This window comes from Pseudopodoces humilis, chromosome 27 (genome assembly GCF_049639895.1).
Source record: "Pseudopodoces humilis isolate 2021_Gansu_Grassland_sample_001 chromosome 27, ASM4963989v1, whole genome shotgun sequence".
NCBI lineage: Eukaryota > Metazoa > Chordata > Aves > Passeriformes > Paridae > Pseudopodoces > Pseudopodoces humilis.
In genome coordinates this window covers 5410124-5426623 of record NC_142226.1, presented here as the reverse complement: position 1 = coordinate 5426623, position 16500 = coordinate 5410124, and the positions used below count along the sequence as shown (strand labels likewise).

The 16500-nt window shown below is 53.5% G+C and overlaps 1 protein-coding gene across 1 annotated transcript in view; it reads left to right on the top strand.

Annotated features, from left to right (window-relative positions):
* Positions 1-1824: 1824 nt before the first annotated feature.
* Positions 1825-16500, top strand: part of RUNX3 (RUNX family transcription factor 3) — a 37650-nt gene continuing 22974 nt past the window's right edge. Inside the window, exons 1-3 of the mRNA XM_005529711.3 lie at positions 1825-2097; positions 2999-3155; positions 7552-7656. Of these exons, the coding sequence (XP_005529768.1) occupies positions 1837-2097; positions 2999-3155; positions 7552-7656 (523 nt within the window). The 5' untranslated portion in view covers positions 1825-1836. The remainder of the gene's footprint in view (positions 2098-2998; positions 3156-7551; positions 7657-16500) is intronic.

Sequence of the window (16500 nt, the reverse complement as noted above, 5' to 3'; positions counted from 1 at the left end):
TCCGCCTGCCCCCCGTTCACCCTCCGTGCCCCTCCCGGGGCTACCGGGGGGCACCGGGACCGGCCGTGCCCGACCCCCCGCAAACGCCGGCCCCGCCCGCAGCTCTGCCCCCGCCCTGGGGTTTGTGCGGGTTCCCCCCGCTGGAGAACGGGGGGCGAAATTGAACAGAACCGGCGGCCGCTTTTCACCTAAAAAGGGCAGAATTTGAGCTCCGGTAGCGGCGGGGGCCGGCCCGGGGCTCGGGGCTGCTCCTGGCGGCTCGACGGGCCCGGTGTGCAGCCCGGTGGTTACCGCGGTGTAACGGGAGCTGCGGGGCCAGAGCCACCGCTCCTCGCTTTATTTTATTAAAAAAATAATATATATTTATTGTCGTTGTTGTTGTTGTTTCTTATTTCTGGAGAAACACCGGGGGTTTCTGGGGCTTGCAGGGCCCGGCCCGGGCTCGCTCCTCGAGGCTCCGCTGCTCGCGGAGGAAAATGGTTCATTACTGAGCGAGAGGCGAGCAGGAAAGGAGGATTTTCTGCTTTTGGGGTTTTATTTTGCTTTGTTTAAAGGAAATTTGCGTTTCACACAGGGCAGCGCGGAGCCGGGAACATCGCGGCCCGGCCGGCTCCTCTCGGACGGACAGCGCCGGTCTGCAGACACCGTCGGACGGAGTCGGGCACCGGGAAACAGCCGGGGAGCAGCGTGGGCACAGCAACCTCCTCCTCCTCTCTCCTGGTTCTGCCCCGGTTCTGCACCGGTTCTGTCCCGGTTCTGTCCCGGTTCCGTCCCGGTTCTGCCCCGGTTCCGTCCCGGTTCTGCCCCGGTTCTGTCCCGGTTCAGCCCCCGCCCCTCCGCGGCTCGGGGCACCCGCGGAGCGCCGGGAGCCGCCGCTTTCGTTGTGTTTGTTCCCGCAGAACCGGAGGCTTCCCCTCGAATTTTCACGGCAACGGATTCCGGCCGGAGCCGCCGGCCCCGCCCGCAGCCGCAGCCCCGGGGGGGCTGCGGGGGCCGCCGGGGGCTGCGGGCGCCCCGAGACCGCCGGCGGAGAGGAGGGTCACAATTTTGGGGAGGGCAGGAGGAGGAGGTTTGAGAGCCGCGGTTTTCAGCGCAGACCGAGAGGCGAATCCCCCCGGCGAGTGCCGGTGCTCCCCGCGGCCGCCGCTCCGCCACGGTCGCTGCACGGCGGGGAGGGCGCGGCACGGCGGGGGGAGCGCTGGGCGGCGGGGCCCGGGATGCATCCTCAGCCGCTCCGGGCGGCCGCGGCCCCAAACCGGCCCCACCGCACCCCAAAACCTCCCGGCGGCGGCGGCGGCGGCGGCCAAAAACCACCGGAGCCCCGACGGGCGCGATGGGCGTGTCCTGATGAGGCCACGCCCCTTTCACACAAACCACGCCCACTCATGTATTAACCGCGCTCATTTCCCCGTGACCACGCCCCCCGCCCCGCGGGAACGCGCTGGTGGGCGGGGCCATCCCCCCTCGCGGGGGCTCCCATTGGTGGAGCGGCCTGTCCGTCACGGTCGCCCCGCCCAGCCGGGGCCGGCAGTAAATACGGTACCGGGCGGCGCGGCGGGGCCGGCAGCGGGGCTCGGGCTCGGCACGGGGAGCGGCCCCGGCAGCAGCACCGGCAGCAGCACCGGCAGCAGCACCGGCACTCGGCACGGAGCACACCGCACCCACCGGCGGCCAGCCCCGGAGCCGCGCGGGACCCGCTCCCCCGCGCCGCCCCGCCGAGGACGGCGCTCCGCCGGCACGGAGCGAGGCAGCGCGGGGCTCGGCCGCTCCCGCCGCCTGCCGAGCCCCGCCGGGTGCCCGCCCGTCCCGCCCGGCTCCCTGACGCCCGCCGTTGTGATGCGTATTCCCGTAGACCCCAGCACCAGCAGGCGCTTCACTCCCCCGTCCACGGCCTTCCCCTGCGGTAAGATGGGCGAGAACAGCGGGGCGCTGGCGGCTCCGGCCCCGGGCGCCCGCTCTCGGCCCGAGGTTCGCTCCGTCGTGGATGTCCTGGCCGACCACGCCGGCGAGCTGGTGCGCACCGACAGCCCCAACTTCTTGTGCTCCGTGCTGCCGTCACACTGGAGGTGCAACAAGACGCTGCCCGTCGCCTTCAAGGTAAGCCCCGAGCCCCGACGGGACCGAGCTGAGGAGCCGCTCGTCCTCTCCCCTCCGCCCCTTTCGCTCTGAATCGCTGCTGACATCGCCGCCGAGGGAGCCCGCGTTATTATTTTTAATCAAATAGCCCGGTTTTATTATTTTTAATCAAGTCTCCGCATTGCCCCGCGGTCACGGCATCTTAGATATTCCGTACGGTTAGGAGCTCTCAGGCGACTTTGAAGTTTAATGAGATGGAGGTTAATTACCTTCCTGGGAGAGGGAGAGCGAGGCAGGGCAGGGAGATCTAATCTGCAAAAAGCCGAGCGAAGAGCTCGGTGAACACCGGTGAAGCCCGGTACCGGGCTGCGCTCCCCGGGCACCCCCGGGCTGCGCATCCCCGCTACCCCCGCGGGGACCGGGACCGGCCCAAACCGAGCCGGGAGGGGCGAGGGGAACCGGGTAGGGCGGCAGCGGAGTCCCGGCAGCACGGAGGGGTCAGGGGGGCTCTAAACCGGCTTCCCCCGGCCCCGGGTGCTGCTCCCCGGGAAGGGTGGGGACCCTTCGCCGGTCCCGGAGCTTCCCCGGGCCGGACGCGGAGCTCCGGGGCCTCGCTCGCAGCCGCCCCGCGCTTTATTTTTATCCCGAATCCAACAAAATAAACTCCCAGACTCCTCCGACGGGGCCGAGAGTGGCCTGACGTCCCCTTCACCCCCTCCCCGCGGACCCCCCGCCTGCTTTTAACCCTTTTTGAGCTCATTTTCCCTTTCCCCCTCGGATTTTCTCAGCCTTCCTCGGGGGGGCTCGGCTCGCTTTTGGTTTTACTTTGGGGGTTTTTGTGCGGGTTTAGGGGGGGACCCGGAGCTCAGCTTGGCTTCGATGAAGGTTCATTTTAGGCTGAAATGCTCTGGCCCTGCCCTAGGTCGTGGCTCTCGGAGATGTCCCCGATGGGACCGTGGTCACGGTGATGGCGGGGAACGACGAGAATTACTCGGCGGAGCTGCGCAACGCCTCTGCCGTGATGAAAAACCAAGTAGCGAGATTTAACGACCTCAGATTTGTTGGGAGAAGCGGCAGGGGTAGGTACCGGCCAGGAAATGGTTGGCCTTTTTATTTGGTTTTTTTTTTTTTTTTAGAGGGGAAAAAAAAAAAAGAAAAATGAAAGAAAACTATTTTTTTGTTGTTATTTTATGGTTTTCTTTTCCATTTTTTATCTTGCTTTTAAATTTCATTTTGTCGGTTTGCCTTTGTAATTATTATTAATTTTGTTTTATGCTATGCTGTATTTTATTTTAACCGTGGCTTCTTTGCCGGGAGAAGCCCCCGAACCCCAGAGGGATCCCCGAGGGATGCGGGAATGATGCGGGAATGATGCGGGAGGGATGCAGGAGCAGCCTCCCTCCTCCCAGAGCTTCTTCTCTACCGAGGTGCAGATGAAAAAAAAAAAAAAAAAAAAAATTAAAATACAGACTTAAATATATCTAAATATCTATAAATCCATCTAAATATAAATAAGGCGGCCCCAGCCTGGATCTTTCCCAGTTTCTCCCATCGCGCAGCGGTGAGCGCTCGGTGAGCAAACCCCACCTGGCAGCTCGACTTTAAATAGCGAAAATCGAGAGTTTAAAGTGAAATAATAACTCAGAGCTCGGCCTGGAGGGCTGGAAGGGGGAGGGAGCCTCGGGCTCTGCTCCAAAGGAGGGATTTTACTCTTTTTCCCCGCTCTCGTGGGCAGGGAAAAGCAGGACGGTGATTTCTCGGGCTTTTCCAAACCAATCCATCCGTGCCACCCGAGCAGAGGGAAATAAATCCCCTGGAAATGTTAAACGCGGATTCCTGCCTGCCCCTCCCCGTACCTGAATTTCCGAGGGTATAAATAGAATTTCAGCGTTTCCTCAGCAATGAACGCTGCAGATCGGAGCTCTCAATTCTCTTTTTGAGTGAAAACTCTATATTTTAATGGCCATATGGCAGCGTTTTCTCAAAGGCTCCAAATGTATACACACACTGTCAGATATATTTTGACTTCTCCGCATTAATTAAAAGCAGTGATGTTAGGAATTATTTGCATGTAATAACTGTTTACTTGTTCCTCTTTATGAAACTTGAATAGTTTACATTCTTTCATACATTTCCTTTTTCCTGTTGGCTCCTTCTCCATGTTGCAGTTTCTTTAAAACTCTCCACTTAACTGGTTGCAGGTTGATGGATGGAAAATGTTTTTCTTTTATGAATTAAGCTTTCATTTCTGTAATCAATTATTCTCTTAGGCTCTTTTCTTTCTGGTTGGGCTTTTTTTTTTATTTTTTTTTTTTCCTTTTTCCTTCATCCTCGCACAAATTTCCAAACCGAACGCAACCCAATCTCAGCGTGACTCTTGAATTCATTATTAACTTTCTTCCTCTGCACTCTCAAGCTCGGGATTAGCAGGAGTTTGGTCTCATAAAGCTCCCGGTGAATAAATTCCTTCCTCGGGCAGAATCCTCTCATTTACAGCGGCACCTCTAACGGGCGGGATTTCATTATTTGAATTTAAATTGATTTATTTATTATTATTTTTTTAACATATTCGTGTGGGATGAGGCTTTGTCATATTCAGAGAGGAACAAACCCAGCGAGGCTCCCCGAGGGCGGCTCAGTGGGGTTTTCTCGCCGTGTGGATTTCACTCCCTTTTCCCGGCACGGGGCTCTTTCTGAGTAATTTACTGGGAAAAAATCGCTCCTATTGAGTTTTTATTCCTCTCTCTGCCTTTTTTGGCTCCATCCCTTGACAGCCCGGTGCTGCTTTCATTTATTCTGGCAGAAATTTGGAATATTTCCCTTTGTGTGTGTACAAATGTTTGTGGAAATCCCAAGTGAGGATCCTTAAACACGGATCCTGCTCCAGCCCCGCCGTGGAAATCCCGGGAATTCAGGATCTCCTCGGGAAAACACCACTTAAAAAGTGCCACATTTGGGTATTTTTAGTAATAAAGTGTCAGGGATTATTCCCCGGCGCTGTGAGCTGGGAAGAGCCGCTTCTACTTCCCCCTAAAAAAAAAATAAATAAATTCCCATCTTCATGTGCAAGACGAAGAAAAAAAAAACAAAACAAAACACCCAAACCAGATTTTTTTTTTTTTTTACTCAGATTAAGCTGTATAAAATTAAAGCGATCCAGCCCCGGTGGGGTTGAGAAACCTCAGCCCGGCTTCCTGAGAAGGAGGGAAATGACTAAAAATGATGCTGGGGCAGAATCATCATTTTCGGTTCAGAGCAGGGTTTTTGAGAGAGGCAGAAGCGGCCCGGGCTGGGTTTGTGTCTGCAGAGAGAGACTCCGGGGCAGGGAGGTGATTTCAATTGGAGAATAGAAAATTAAAGATAATAATAAATGAAATAAATCAGTATAAACACGGGCACGGAGGTGATTTCAAGTAGAGAATAGAAACTTAAAGATAATAATAAATGAAATAAATCAGTATAAACACGGGCACGGAGGTGATTTCAATTGGAGAATAGAAAATTAAAGATAATAATAAATGAAATAAATCAGTATAAACACGGGCACGGAGGTGATTTCAATTGGAGAATAGAAAATTAAAGATAATAATAAATGAAATAAATCAGTATAAACACGGGCACGGAGGTGATTTCAAGTAGAGAATAGAAACTTAAAGATAATAATAAATGAAATAAATCAGTATAAACACGGGCACGGAGGTGATTTCAAGTGGAGAATAGAAAATGAAAGGTAATAATAAATAAAATAAATCAGTATTAATCAGTATAAACAGGGTAGGGAGGTGATTTCAAGTGGAAAATAGAAAATTAAAGGTAATAATAAATAAAATAAATCAATATTAATCAGTATAAACACGGCAGGGAGGTGCCGGGCTCAGCTCTGGGTTTCTGTGCCTCACAGCCCGGTTTTGCCGCACCTTTCCCTCTCCTCCTGCGAATTCCCTGAATAATTCCTCCTCATCCTCCTCACCCCGCGCTCGTTTTTCTCCTCAAACCCTCGCTGCTGGTTGTTTTTCCCCGCGGTCCCTGCAGGTTGCATCCTTGGGGGTTAAAAATTGATTTCATTGCATTTCTTTTGCCCTCTCCGTGCGGAGAATGAGCTGAAGCTCTGTGAGGTTCAGTCCTGCTTTGAAAGCAGGATTGGTGCTTTCTGTCGGATTTAGAACCAGCATTCCCTCCTTTCCCCTGCTCCAAGGAGGAATTCTCCCACCTGGGATCATTCCAGGGTGTTCTCCGGGAGAGATAATTTCATTTTTCCCGTTTATTCCTTTTTTTTTTTCCCCTCCTAGCTGGGTAATTCCTGTTTGGTTTTGCTGTGGGTCCGACCCTGCAGAGAGAGACGAAGGTCGGGACCTGAAAACCCCCGATTGCTTCAGGGGAAAAGGGAAAGGAGGTGGTTTTAAACTGCTTTTATTCGTGGAATAAAGGCTGGAGGAGCAGAAATCCATCCCAGAGAGGTTTTTATCCTGCTGGATTTCAGACCCCTGAAGCACCTGATACCTTTGAAATCCCCCAGGGATTGCTGCTGGGGCTTGGTTTGTGCATCCTCCTTCCTCCAGCCGAGGCTTTCCCGAGTTTGGGGAGCCTGAGGGAGAACCGAGCCCTTTCCTGCGGGGTTTTCTGTCCTCCCACAGCCTCCCCTCGGCTGGATACGGAGCCCCAGGGACGGGGCTGGGGTGAGGTGAAGGGTTTGGGGTCAGGGTTTGGGGTCAGGGTGGGCCCAGGGGTGCTCACACCCTCTGTGATGATAAAGGCATTTTCATGCCGCGGGTGGAAACTTGTTCTGCTGGGGCAAGAGGGGCTCATCTTCCAAAATTTGGCTCCCAAGAGCTTTTCACTGTTTTACTCCTGGTTTTGTTATTTTGGGTTTTTTTTTCCCATAAAAGGTGACAGCTCTGTGCTCCAAAAGCATCTCTGAAACCCTTCCCGAGGGTATCCGAAGGCTTTCCCTCTGTGAGAGGGGACAGTCCCTGCAGAGCTGCCTGTCTGCCGGCCGCATTCACTTCCCATTTTGTGGGAGTTTTCCCACTTTTTCCCACTTTTTGTGCCTCCCGTGGGTGCGAGCACAGGGATGGGGATGGGGATGGGGATGGGGATGGATCTCCTCCAGGACGATCCCAGCTCCTTCCCAAGGGAGCATCCCATGGCCCCGGCTCCCAGCGCTGCTCCAGGCCCGGCTCACCCCGGGAAAAGGGGAAATGTCCGAGCCTGGAAACCCCCAGGAAGCTGCTCTGGGTGGAGGGACGGACACAGGGACAGGGCAGGGTACGGGAATGAGCGACTTTTCCATACGGGAAGATGCCGGGGCTGTGTCAGCAGCCGGGCTTTGCGTCCTGGCACTCGCGGCTCGTTAAATGCAATTATTCGTGCGGGGATTTGTGTCCGAGCCCGCTCCGACCGCAGCCTCTCTCTCCCACAAGAGCTGAACCGCGTGGGATCCTCACTTGTATCGTGATGTTTTTATTTCCTCCTCAGGGAAAAGCTTCACCCTGACCATCACCGTGTTCACCAACCCCACGCAGGTGGCCACCTACCACCGAGCCATCAAAGTCACCGTGGACGGACCCCGGGAGCCCCGGAGTGAGTGAGGGCTTGGCTCTGGGTTTGGGCAGCGCTGACAATTGTGGGGAGGGGGCTCGGGCTCCGAGTTCTGGGGGGTCAGAGCTCTGCCCGAGGGGTGCAGGATGCGGAGCTGGCGCCCCGTGAGCTGCTCGGGTGTTCCCGTGTGTCCCTCCCCATCCTCCTCCAGCTCCACATCCCCTCGCTGAGGGATGCTTTGCTCTCTCCCTGCTCCCTCACCCACCTTGGAGGGATAATTCCACACCTCCAACTTGGGATGGTGGGAAAACTCTTTGGTAAAAGCGCCAAGGAGCCAACCTGGAGTTTTGGGGGTTGTGAAATCGGGGATCCGGGCTCGCTTTCGGGGGCTGATGCTGATCAAACCAAAAGCGGCGCAGGTTCCCCCGGTGGCTGCTCCGTCACCGAGCTCCTTCCCCTCGGCTCCGCAGCGGTTTCGCTTTCGGGCTGCCAAAAGCTGGGGCTGGCAGCGCCCGGGGGCTGAGCCTGGAGAAAGCAGAGAGACTCTGAGACCGCAGAAGAGTCTCTGTTGTGCTGGGGAGGCTCTCCCGGGGGCAGGACGGTGCCTCGTGGTTCAGGGAGGCTCCGGGAGCTGCCCTGCCTGGGCTCCCTTTCGGCGTCGGGCTGCTCGGAGCCGCTGCCCGCTGGAGTTTCCCCTGGCCACGAGGATTCTTTGCCCTGTGGGACCCTCCCTGTGCGGTGGGATTTTATCCCTGGGGGCTCCAGCTCCGGCTTTTCACGCCGGCTTCGCCCTCCTGCTCGCTCAGCACCAGCCCGGGACTATAAAGCCGAGTTTGTTCCCTTTGCGTGTGAAGCTGTCAGTGCCCGCATTGAGGGGAAGCATTTGAGCCTTCAAAAAACACCTCAGAAAACATTTTCTGTTGATGCTGTCCCTGGGCCATCGGTGCCCCTTGATGTCAGGCCAGGTGGGGGCCGTTCCCTCGGCCGGGGGGTTTCATTCATTTCATTCATCGCTGGATTTCCCCCCTTCCCTGATTTTATTTCGGAGCCTGTCGAGGATGGATTTAGAAGCTGGAATGCAGGAAATCCAACGCTGCTGTTGTGGGTTGTTGTTTTTTAAAGCCAGAAACATCAGGCGGGTCCTGCTGTGGGGCACCTTTGGGTCGTGGTGGGTGCTGGGGCTGGGCAGGGAATTTCACAACTCCAGGAGTGTCAGGAATAGAAACCAGCCCTCCTGACTGCTGCCTCAGCCCCTTATCAGCTTCATCAGATCACCTTTCTAATAATAATAATCATCATCACCATCATCAGGAATACATAAATAATAATACAAGGTGAGATAGTTGCTACTCTTGGAGCTCGGTTTGGCCTCCCCGACAGCCAAACCCTGGTGAATCACACCCGTTCCTCCTGAAATTCAACATTTCACCCCCGAGCTCCCCATCCTCCATTTCAATTTTCAGATACTCTGCAGTGGGGTTCCCTCCCTGGGACACAGCCCAGAGTTTTCCTGGGGTTTTCCCTTTTATTTTTTATTTTTGTGATGATTTCTGGATCCCAAACTGTGCTGGAAGTGTTGGCTCCTTCAGGAAATCTCTGTGGTTTTCATTTGCTGCTTGTGCCTCGCCTTGTGTGGCCCCCAAAGGTTGATCTCTCCTCCATCCCTGCACTCCCCAACCCATAAATTGCTGACAGAAAAAGTTTAGACCCAAATTGTGGCTATTTTGGATTATTTTTTTCAGGGAATCATAGATTTGTTGGCCATATTTTGGCTCCCAGCTTCAACTCACGGTTGACAAATTTCCAGTGGAAGAAAAACATTTACCAAAAATAAAAAACATATTTATTTTTATTTTTTTTTTTTTTTTTGGCCACACTTTCAACTGAGGACCACAATTTCAAAAAAAAAAAAAAACAAAAAACCAATGAAATATCACCTTTCTCCCCTTCCTGCTTTGCAGAAGGATGGGAAAACAGCTGGAAAATGATATCCTGGAAAGCCGAGGTGTTTTTCCTGCTTCTCCTGCCTCTGGGTGGCTCCGGGGCAGCCGGGCTGGCATCGGGGGCTGGCACAGCCCTGCTGGTGCCAAACACCGAGCCTGGAGCTGCTCTGCCTCCTTTGGCTGTGGGAGGCGAAGGCTGCCAGCGGGAATTGCGATTTTTATGAGTTTATATCCATTTAATGCACTTTTTAACGTGTGTGCGTTGATGTGTGGGTGGATGGATGAGAGAGTATAAAAATATATGGAATTTTTTCCCCTTTTTTTTGGCTTCAGAAGATGGGCCACGGTGTGCGTTGTGAGGATCAGCACTGGGCAGGGCTGGAGGCTGATGTGGGGCTGCTGGAGAGGACAAAACCCATCCTTAATGTGGAAAGAATTGTCCATTTGTCTTGGTACCCTGGGAAAGCCCTGGGCAGCGTCTTCTCATCCCTCCAGCCGACATCCTTGTGGGGTTTGGGGGCCAGAACTGCGGCTCCACCTCTGAGCATCCCATTCATCTTCCAGCCCTGGCCCATGGCTTCATCTCAGCCCTTGAGCGAGGCTTTTAACTCGGGCTGTGGCCAGATAAAGCTTCTGAGGATTCTGATGGGCAGAGGGAGCCGGGGAAGGGGGAGGCTCCGGGGGCTGGAGCATCTCCTGGAGCATCTCAAGCTCCTCCCGGTGCCCCGCTCGCTCCGAGCTCTTTTTCCTTCTGCTCCAGCTTTTTCTGGGTTAGATCTGGAGGGGAGGGGGATAAAAAGGGACATTCTGTCAAGTTGGCACCTTAGCTCTAAACAAATAGCGCAGCGGGTGCCAAGTGTTGACATACTTTGTACAAACAGGAAGTAATAAAATATTTGAACTTCCTGTGGAATTTCCTCCTTTTCCCCCCCTTTCTGCAGCCCTGTGTTCAGCAGGAGCCCTGCTGCAGAGCCCTCTCGCATCCACAGCTGCTCCAAAAGCATCCCCAGCACACAGCGTGGGGAGCTGAAAGGCTGGGAGCTGCACAGGGGTGTTCAGTCTGTCCCTGGGGAAAGGGAGCAGCCCAGGGCCTTCCCCTCACACCCATCTGCTGCCTCCTTCCCCCTTTTCCTTCCCCTTTTCCATCCCACTTTCCCCTTTTCCATCCCCCTTTCCTTCCCCTTTTCCCCTTTTCCTTCTCCTTTTCCTTCCCCTTTTCCATCCCCCTTCCCCCTTTTCCTTCCCCTTTTCCTTCCCCTTTTCCATCCCCCTTTTCCTTCCCCCTTTTCCTTCCCCTTTTCCATCCCACTTTCCCCTTTTCCATCCCCCTTTTCCTTCCCCTTTTCCATCCCCTTTTTCCTTCCCCCTTTTCCTTCTCCTTTTCCTTCCCCTTTTCCATCCCCTTTTCCTTCCCCCTTTCCTTCCCCTTTTTCATCCCCCTTTCCCCTTTTCTTCTCCTTTTCCTTCCCTTTTTCCATCCCTTTTTCCTTCTCCCTTTTCCTTCCCCTTCTCTCTTTTCCTTCCCCTTCTCCCTTTTCCTTCCCCTTCTCCCTTTTCCTTCCCCTTCTCCCTTTTCCTTTCCCTTTTCCTTCCCTTTTGCCTTTTCCTCCCACTTTCTCCTCCCTTTCCCTCCCAAGGCTCTCACTTTCTCCGCTCTCACTTTTCCTTTCTCCCTCTCACAACTCCAGCACCTTTCTGCCCAGAGCTCTTGTGCAAAGCCTTTTTTCCCTTTTTAAAATTCCTTTTCTCCCCTCTTGCACTTTTTTTTCCCCTTGCCATTCAGCCTTTAACCTCTCTCCCCACTTTCTAAATCCCTTTTGGATTTAATTCCTTTTTTCTGCTCACCCCTCATTGCTGCTGTCCTTGCTGAGGAGGAAAGGGAGACCAGGAGGATTTGTCACCACCCTGTGTGCCTCTGTTCCCTGGTTGTTGGTGCCTCCTGCCGTGTTCATTTTTGGGTTGTACATCACAGATTTGGTGTTTTCTGCCTCGTCCCTGCTTTCTGTGACCCCAGGAAAGGCCAGAAACGCGTCCCCAGCGTGGCTGGATCGGGGAGGAGGGGAGCATTTCACATCCCCTGTCCCACCTTGTCCCTGCAGTTTTTTCCTGGCAAGTTCCCTCCGCGGTGGCTTTTGGCTCCCCAGAGAAGGCTCCTGGTCCCCTGGGGGCTGTGGCTGTCCCCAGGCTGTCCCTGTCACGTAGCCAGCGCCTGGGGAGGTTTCTCACCTCCCCCGTGCGAGGCGTTTCCAGGAACCGCTGCTGCTCTTCGGCTTTCCGAGCTCTGAGAGCCCCAGCTGAGGCAGGGGTTCCCTCCCACCAGAGCTCACAGCCCTGCCCTGAGCTCTGAGCTGGGAAATGAGGGGTTGGGATGTGCAGAAAGGAGTTGGGGATGTGCAGAAAGGATTTGGGATGTGCAGAAATGAGAGTTTGGGATGTGAAGAAAGGAGAATTTGGGATGTGAAGAAAGGAGAATTTGGGATGTGCAAAAGGGAGTTTGGGATGTGCAAAAGGGAGTTTGGGATGTGCAGAAAGGAGAATTTGGGATGTCCAGAAATGAGTTTGGGATGTGCAGAAACGAGGAGTTGGGATGTGCAGAAATGAGAGTTTGGGATGTGTAGAAATGAGGAGTTGGGAATGTGCAGAAAGGAGTTTGGGATGTGCAGAAAGGAGAATTTGGAATGTGTAGAAATGAAGAGTTTGGGATGTGCAGAAAAAAAGAGATTAGGATGTGTAGAAATGAGGAGTTGGGATGTGCAGAAAGGAGTTTGGGATGTGCAGAAATGAGGATTTGGAATGTGCAGAAATGAGGATTTGGGATGTGCAGAAATGAGGATTTGGGATGTGCAGAAAGGAGGATTTGGGATGTGCAGAAATGAGGATTTGGGATGTGCAGAAATGAGGATTTGGGATGTGCAAAAGGGAGTTTGGGATGTGCAGAAATGAGGATTTGGGATGTGCAGAAAGGAGGATTTGGGATGTGCAAAAGGGAGTTTGGGATGTGCAGAAATGAGGATTTGGGATGTGCAGAAATGAGGATTTGGGATGTGCAGAAATGAGGATTTGGGATGTGCAGAAATGAGGATTTGGGATGTGCAGAAAGGAGTTTGGGATGTGCAGAAAGGAGGATTTGGGATGTGCAGAAATGAGGATTTGGGATGTGCAGAAAGGAGGATTTGGGATGTGCAGAAAGGAGGATTTGGGATGTGCAGAAATGAGGATTTGGGATGTGCAAAAGGGAGTTTGGGATGTGCAGAAAGGAGGATTTGGGATGTGCAGAAATGAGGATTTGGGATGTCCAGAAATGAGTTTGGGATGTGCAGAAAGGAGGATTTGGGATGTGCAGAAATGAGGATTTGGGATGTGCAGGGGTGACACCCCCTCGTCCCTCCTGTGCAGGTATTTGTAGCATCGCTGTCCCCACGGTGCTGGCTGCCCTCACCTCGTGCATTGCGAACTCTTGGCTTGAATATGAGATTAAAAAGCCAAAAAACCATGAGAAGGACGGACTGGGAAGGGAAATCTTGTGTGTAGATCCAGCCTGGGCTGGGCTCTGTTAACCTGGGCTGCAGGAGGAGGGTGCCCATGGCCAGGGGTGCCCCAGCCTGGCTGCTGGGACATCCCTTCCCAGTTTGTGCTGCCCAGTTTGGAGCCTGGGAGCAGGAAGGGCTCTCCCAGCACTCTCAGCTGGCTGGGGCTCCTCTGTCCATCTCAAAGGGATAAAAGCAGAGCTCTGCCCCAGCCCCATCTCACCCCAGCCCCACAGCTGCATCCCACCCTGCTAAAGCCTCTCCCACATTTTATGGGAATCCATAAAATCCATTGATTGAATCCATTCCCCTTGGGCTCAGAGGGTGCTGTGAGCTCTTTCACAGACTCACAAGGCTGGAAAAAAACCTCACCTTTTTCCAACCCTCCACCAGAAGCAATTTTTTCCCTTTAATTCCTAGTAGAAGCTCGAGAGAAAAAGGAAGCACAGAACCGTGCTAGGAAAATGAGTGACTCTCCTCTATCTCTTGTGGCTGAGATTTATTCCCAGAACCAGCAAAACTGAAACTCTGTTTTACACAGGGAGGGGAGAAGAGGTGCAATGTTGTACCTGGTTAGCAGCACCCTCTTTTCCTGCCCTCGAGGTTGAAATGCCACCACAAGTGCCAAATGTCCTGTTTATTACTCAGATTCGCTCGTTTCCACGCTGAGTTTTGGATTCTTTAAAAGCACTGATGGTTTCTCCTCTGCTTGTAACAAAGAGCATCTCTTTGGGCTCCCCTCTTTTGTATTTTTGGGGAAAAAAGAGGAAAATATGACAGAGAAACATTGCTGTTACCTTTGAGAAAAGTGAATTATCTCTGAGGGAACCCCTCAGCTGAGCTGCTCCCCAGCCTGGGGGGGTTTTGGCCGCCCTGCCTTGGGATGATCTGTGGCCTGGACCTGTTTTCCAAGGGGATTTGTGTAAATCCACTCTGTTTTCTGCTCAGAGGAGATAAAACCAGGTTTTCCCTTTGTTTTGTTATGGTTTGAAGCAGCTCTGGGAGGAGCTGGGAGGGCTCTGCAGGGTTTGGGAGCGCTGTGGGAATGCTGGGATGAAGCTCCAGGAACCTGCAGATGGGGAAATAAAATTCTCCCGATCCAGGGACACGGAAAATTGGGATTTACTGAGTGTGGGTGAGTGAGGACAGCCTGAAATAGCTGAGGATGAGGAAGGGAGGTTATGGGATGGGAGCCAAAGAGGAGCAGGGGCAAAACAATCCCTTGTTCCTGGATTCCTACAGGCAATTTTTGGACCTCGAGGCAGAGATCCTGTGCTTTCTGCACATTTATCCTCAGAGATTTGGGAACTGCTTGGAGAATAAATTATTGGAGAGTCTTGTGCCTCTCAGAAGCTCGAGTGGAGACCCAGGACAGGGCTGGGTTGTGCCAGTATTGTCCAATTCCAGATCTTTATCTTGGCCAAAAGGCTCCCTCGTGGGGCTGTGTAAAACTTGAGCTGGAGATGTTTTCTGTAATTAAAAGCAGGCTCGGTGCTGAAGTGCTCCCGTGGGGTGATAGTTTTGGGGATTATTGAGCTCTTTTGTTTTATTCCCCTGCTTGTCCTTAGCTAGAAATAAATACACAGACAGTTCCCAGATTGTCTGGGAATAAGGAAAAACAAAAACAAAAACAAAAAAAAAAGAAAAGGGAAATGGGAAAAAGAAGGAAAAAAAACAAGAGGAAAAAAAAAATGGAACAAGATCAATCGAAGATAATTTCAATAAATAAATGAAATTATTTGAAAATTCAGAAATTCATCTGGCAGGGCTGAGGGTGTTTGAGGAAACTCTGTGTGCCCATCCTGGAGCTTTGGCATCGCTCCTGCTGCTGAGGGACCTCCTGGGTGAGGGATTTCCCTTGGGATACCCTCGGAGACATCCTGCCCGTGCTCCTGCCTCTGCTTTTGTGGGGTGGAACCTGCTCAGCTCGTGGGTTTCTGCTGCTCCCTGCGCCGATCCTGCCCTGCCTTGGGGGAGTGGAAGGGCTTTGCTTCATTCAGGAGCCTTTGAGGGAGGCTCAGGGATCCTCAAATCCTGCAGGAGCCTTTGGGGGAGGCTCAGGGATCCTCAAATCCTGCAGGAGCCTTTGGGGGAGGCTCAGGACTCCTCAAATCCTGCAGGAGCCTTTGAGGGAGGCTCAGGGATCCTCAAATCCTGCAGGAGCCTTTGAGGGAGGCTCAGGGATCCTCAAATCCTGCAGGAGCCTTTGAGGGAGGCTCAGGGATCTTCAAATCCTGCAGGAGCCTTTGGGGGCGGCTCAGGACTCCTGAAATCCTGCAGGAGACTTTGGGGGAGGCTCAGGGATCTTCAAATCCTGCAGGAGCCTTTGGGGAAGGCTCAGGGATCCTCAAATCCTGCAGGAGCCTTTGGGGGAGGCTCAGGGATCTTCAAATCCTGCAGGAGCCTTTGGGGGAGGCTCAGGGATCCTCAAATCCTGCAGGAGCCTTTGAGGGAGCCCTGGAGCTCCTCAAATCCTGCAGGAGCCTTTGGGGGCGGCTCAGGACTCCTGAAATCCTGCAGGAGCCTTTGGAGGAACCTTGGGGCTCCTCAGTTCCCACAGGAGCCCTTCTGGGAACCTTGGGGCTCCTCAAATCCTGCAGAAGGCTCTGCAGATGGGCCCTTGCTCACAGGAGGTTTCTCTGCCTGTATTCCCATCTCTGACAGGTTTTGATCCCAAAAGGGGCTCATTTCTCTTTTTCCCAAGGGAAAATTTTCCCCCTTTTCCTGCCGAGGCACGGCGCCGCTGTCCGCACACGCGGGGAAGGCGACGGTGTGAAACCTCCTCCTCCTCCTCCTCCTGGTCCTACCCCAGCTCAGCTCCTGGGGGTGGATAAAAACCCCTCAGGGACAAACCCAGCCAGGTTTGGGGTCTGTGGTGGGGCTGTGCAAGACCCCCCCAGGCTCAGGGGGATCTCAGGGGTGTGGAGAATTCCCTGGGGAGAGCAGGGCAGGGCTGAAAGTGCCCCAAGAGCTGGGTCTGCATCCCCTTGGTGCTGCAGCTCCGGGCTCTAATCCGGCCTCAAAAGGAATAACAGAGCAGCTGAAATCATCTGGGCTCCAGTAAATGCACTCCTCGAATTGTTTCATGTGCCACACGCAGTAAATTCCACCTCTCTTTTGCTGCGCAACAACTTCAAAATCATCTCGCTTGAAAAGCGCCAATATTTTCTGAGTGCGGCGATATTGGAAGTCAGAGCAGGGAAATTATTTTTGCCTGAGTCCTACAAAGGAATCTTTGTTGGGATTGGTTGCAACACCTCCTGCTTTTGAAAGCTTTGGGAAAACCCCAGGGCAGGGTTTTTTGCTGGGGTGGAAGAGGCAAACCTGGCCCTGGGGTGGCTTTTGGAAACTCAGAATAGAGAGACGAGCATCGATCCTGTGTTTGGGAGAGATTAAACTGATCAAAAATGGTTTTT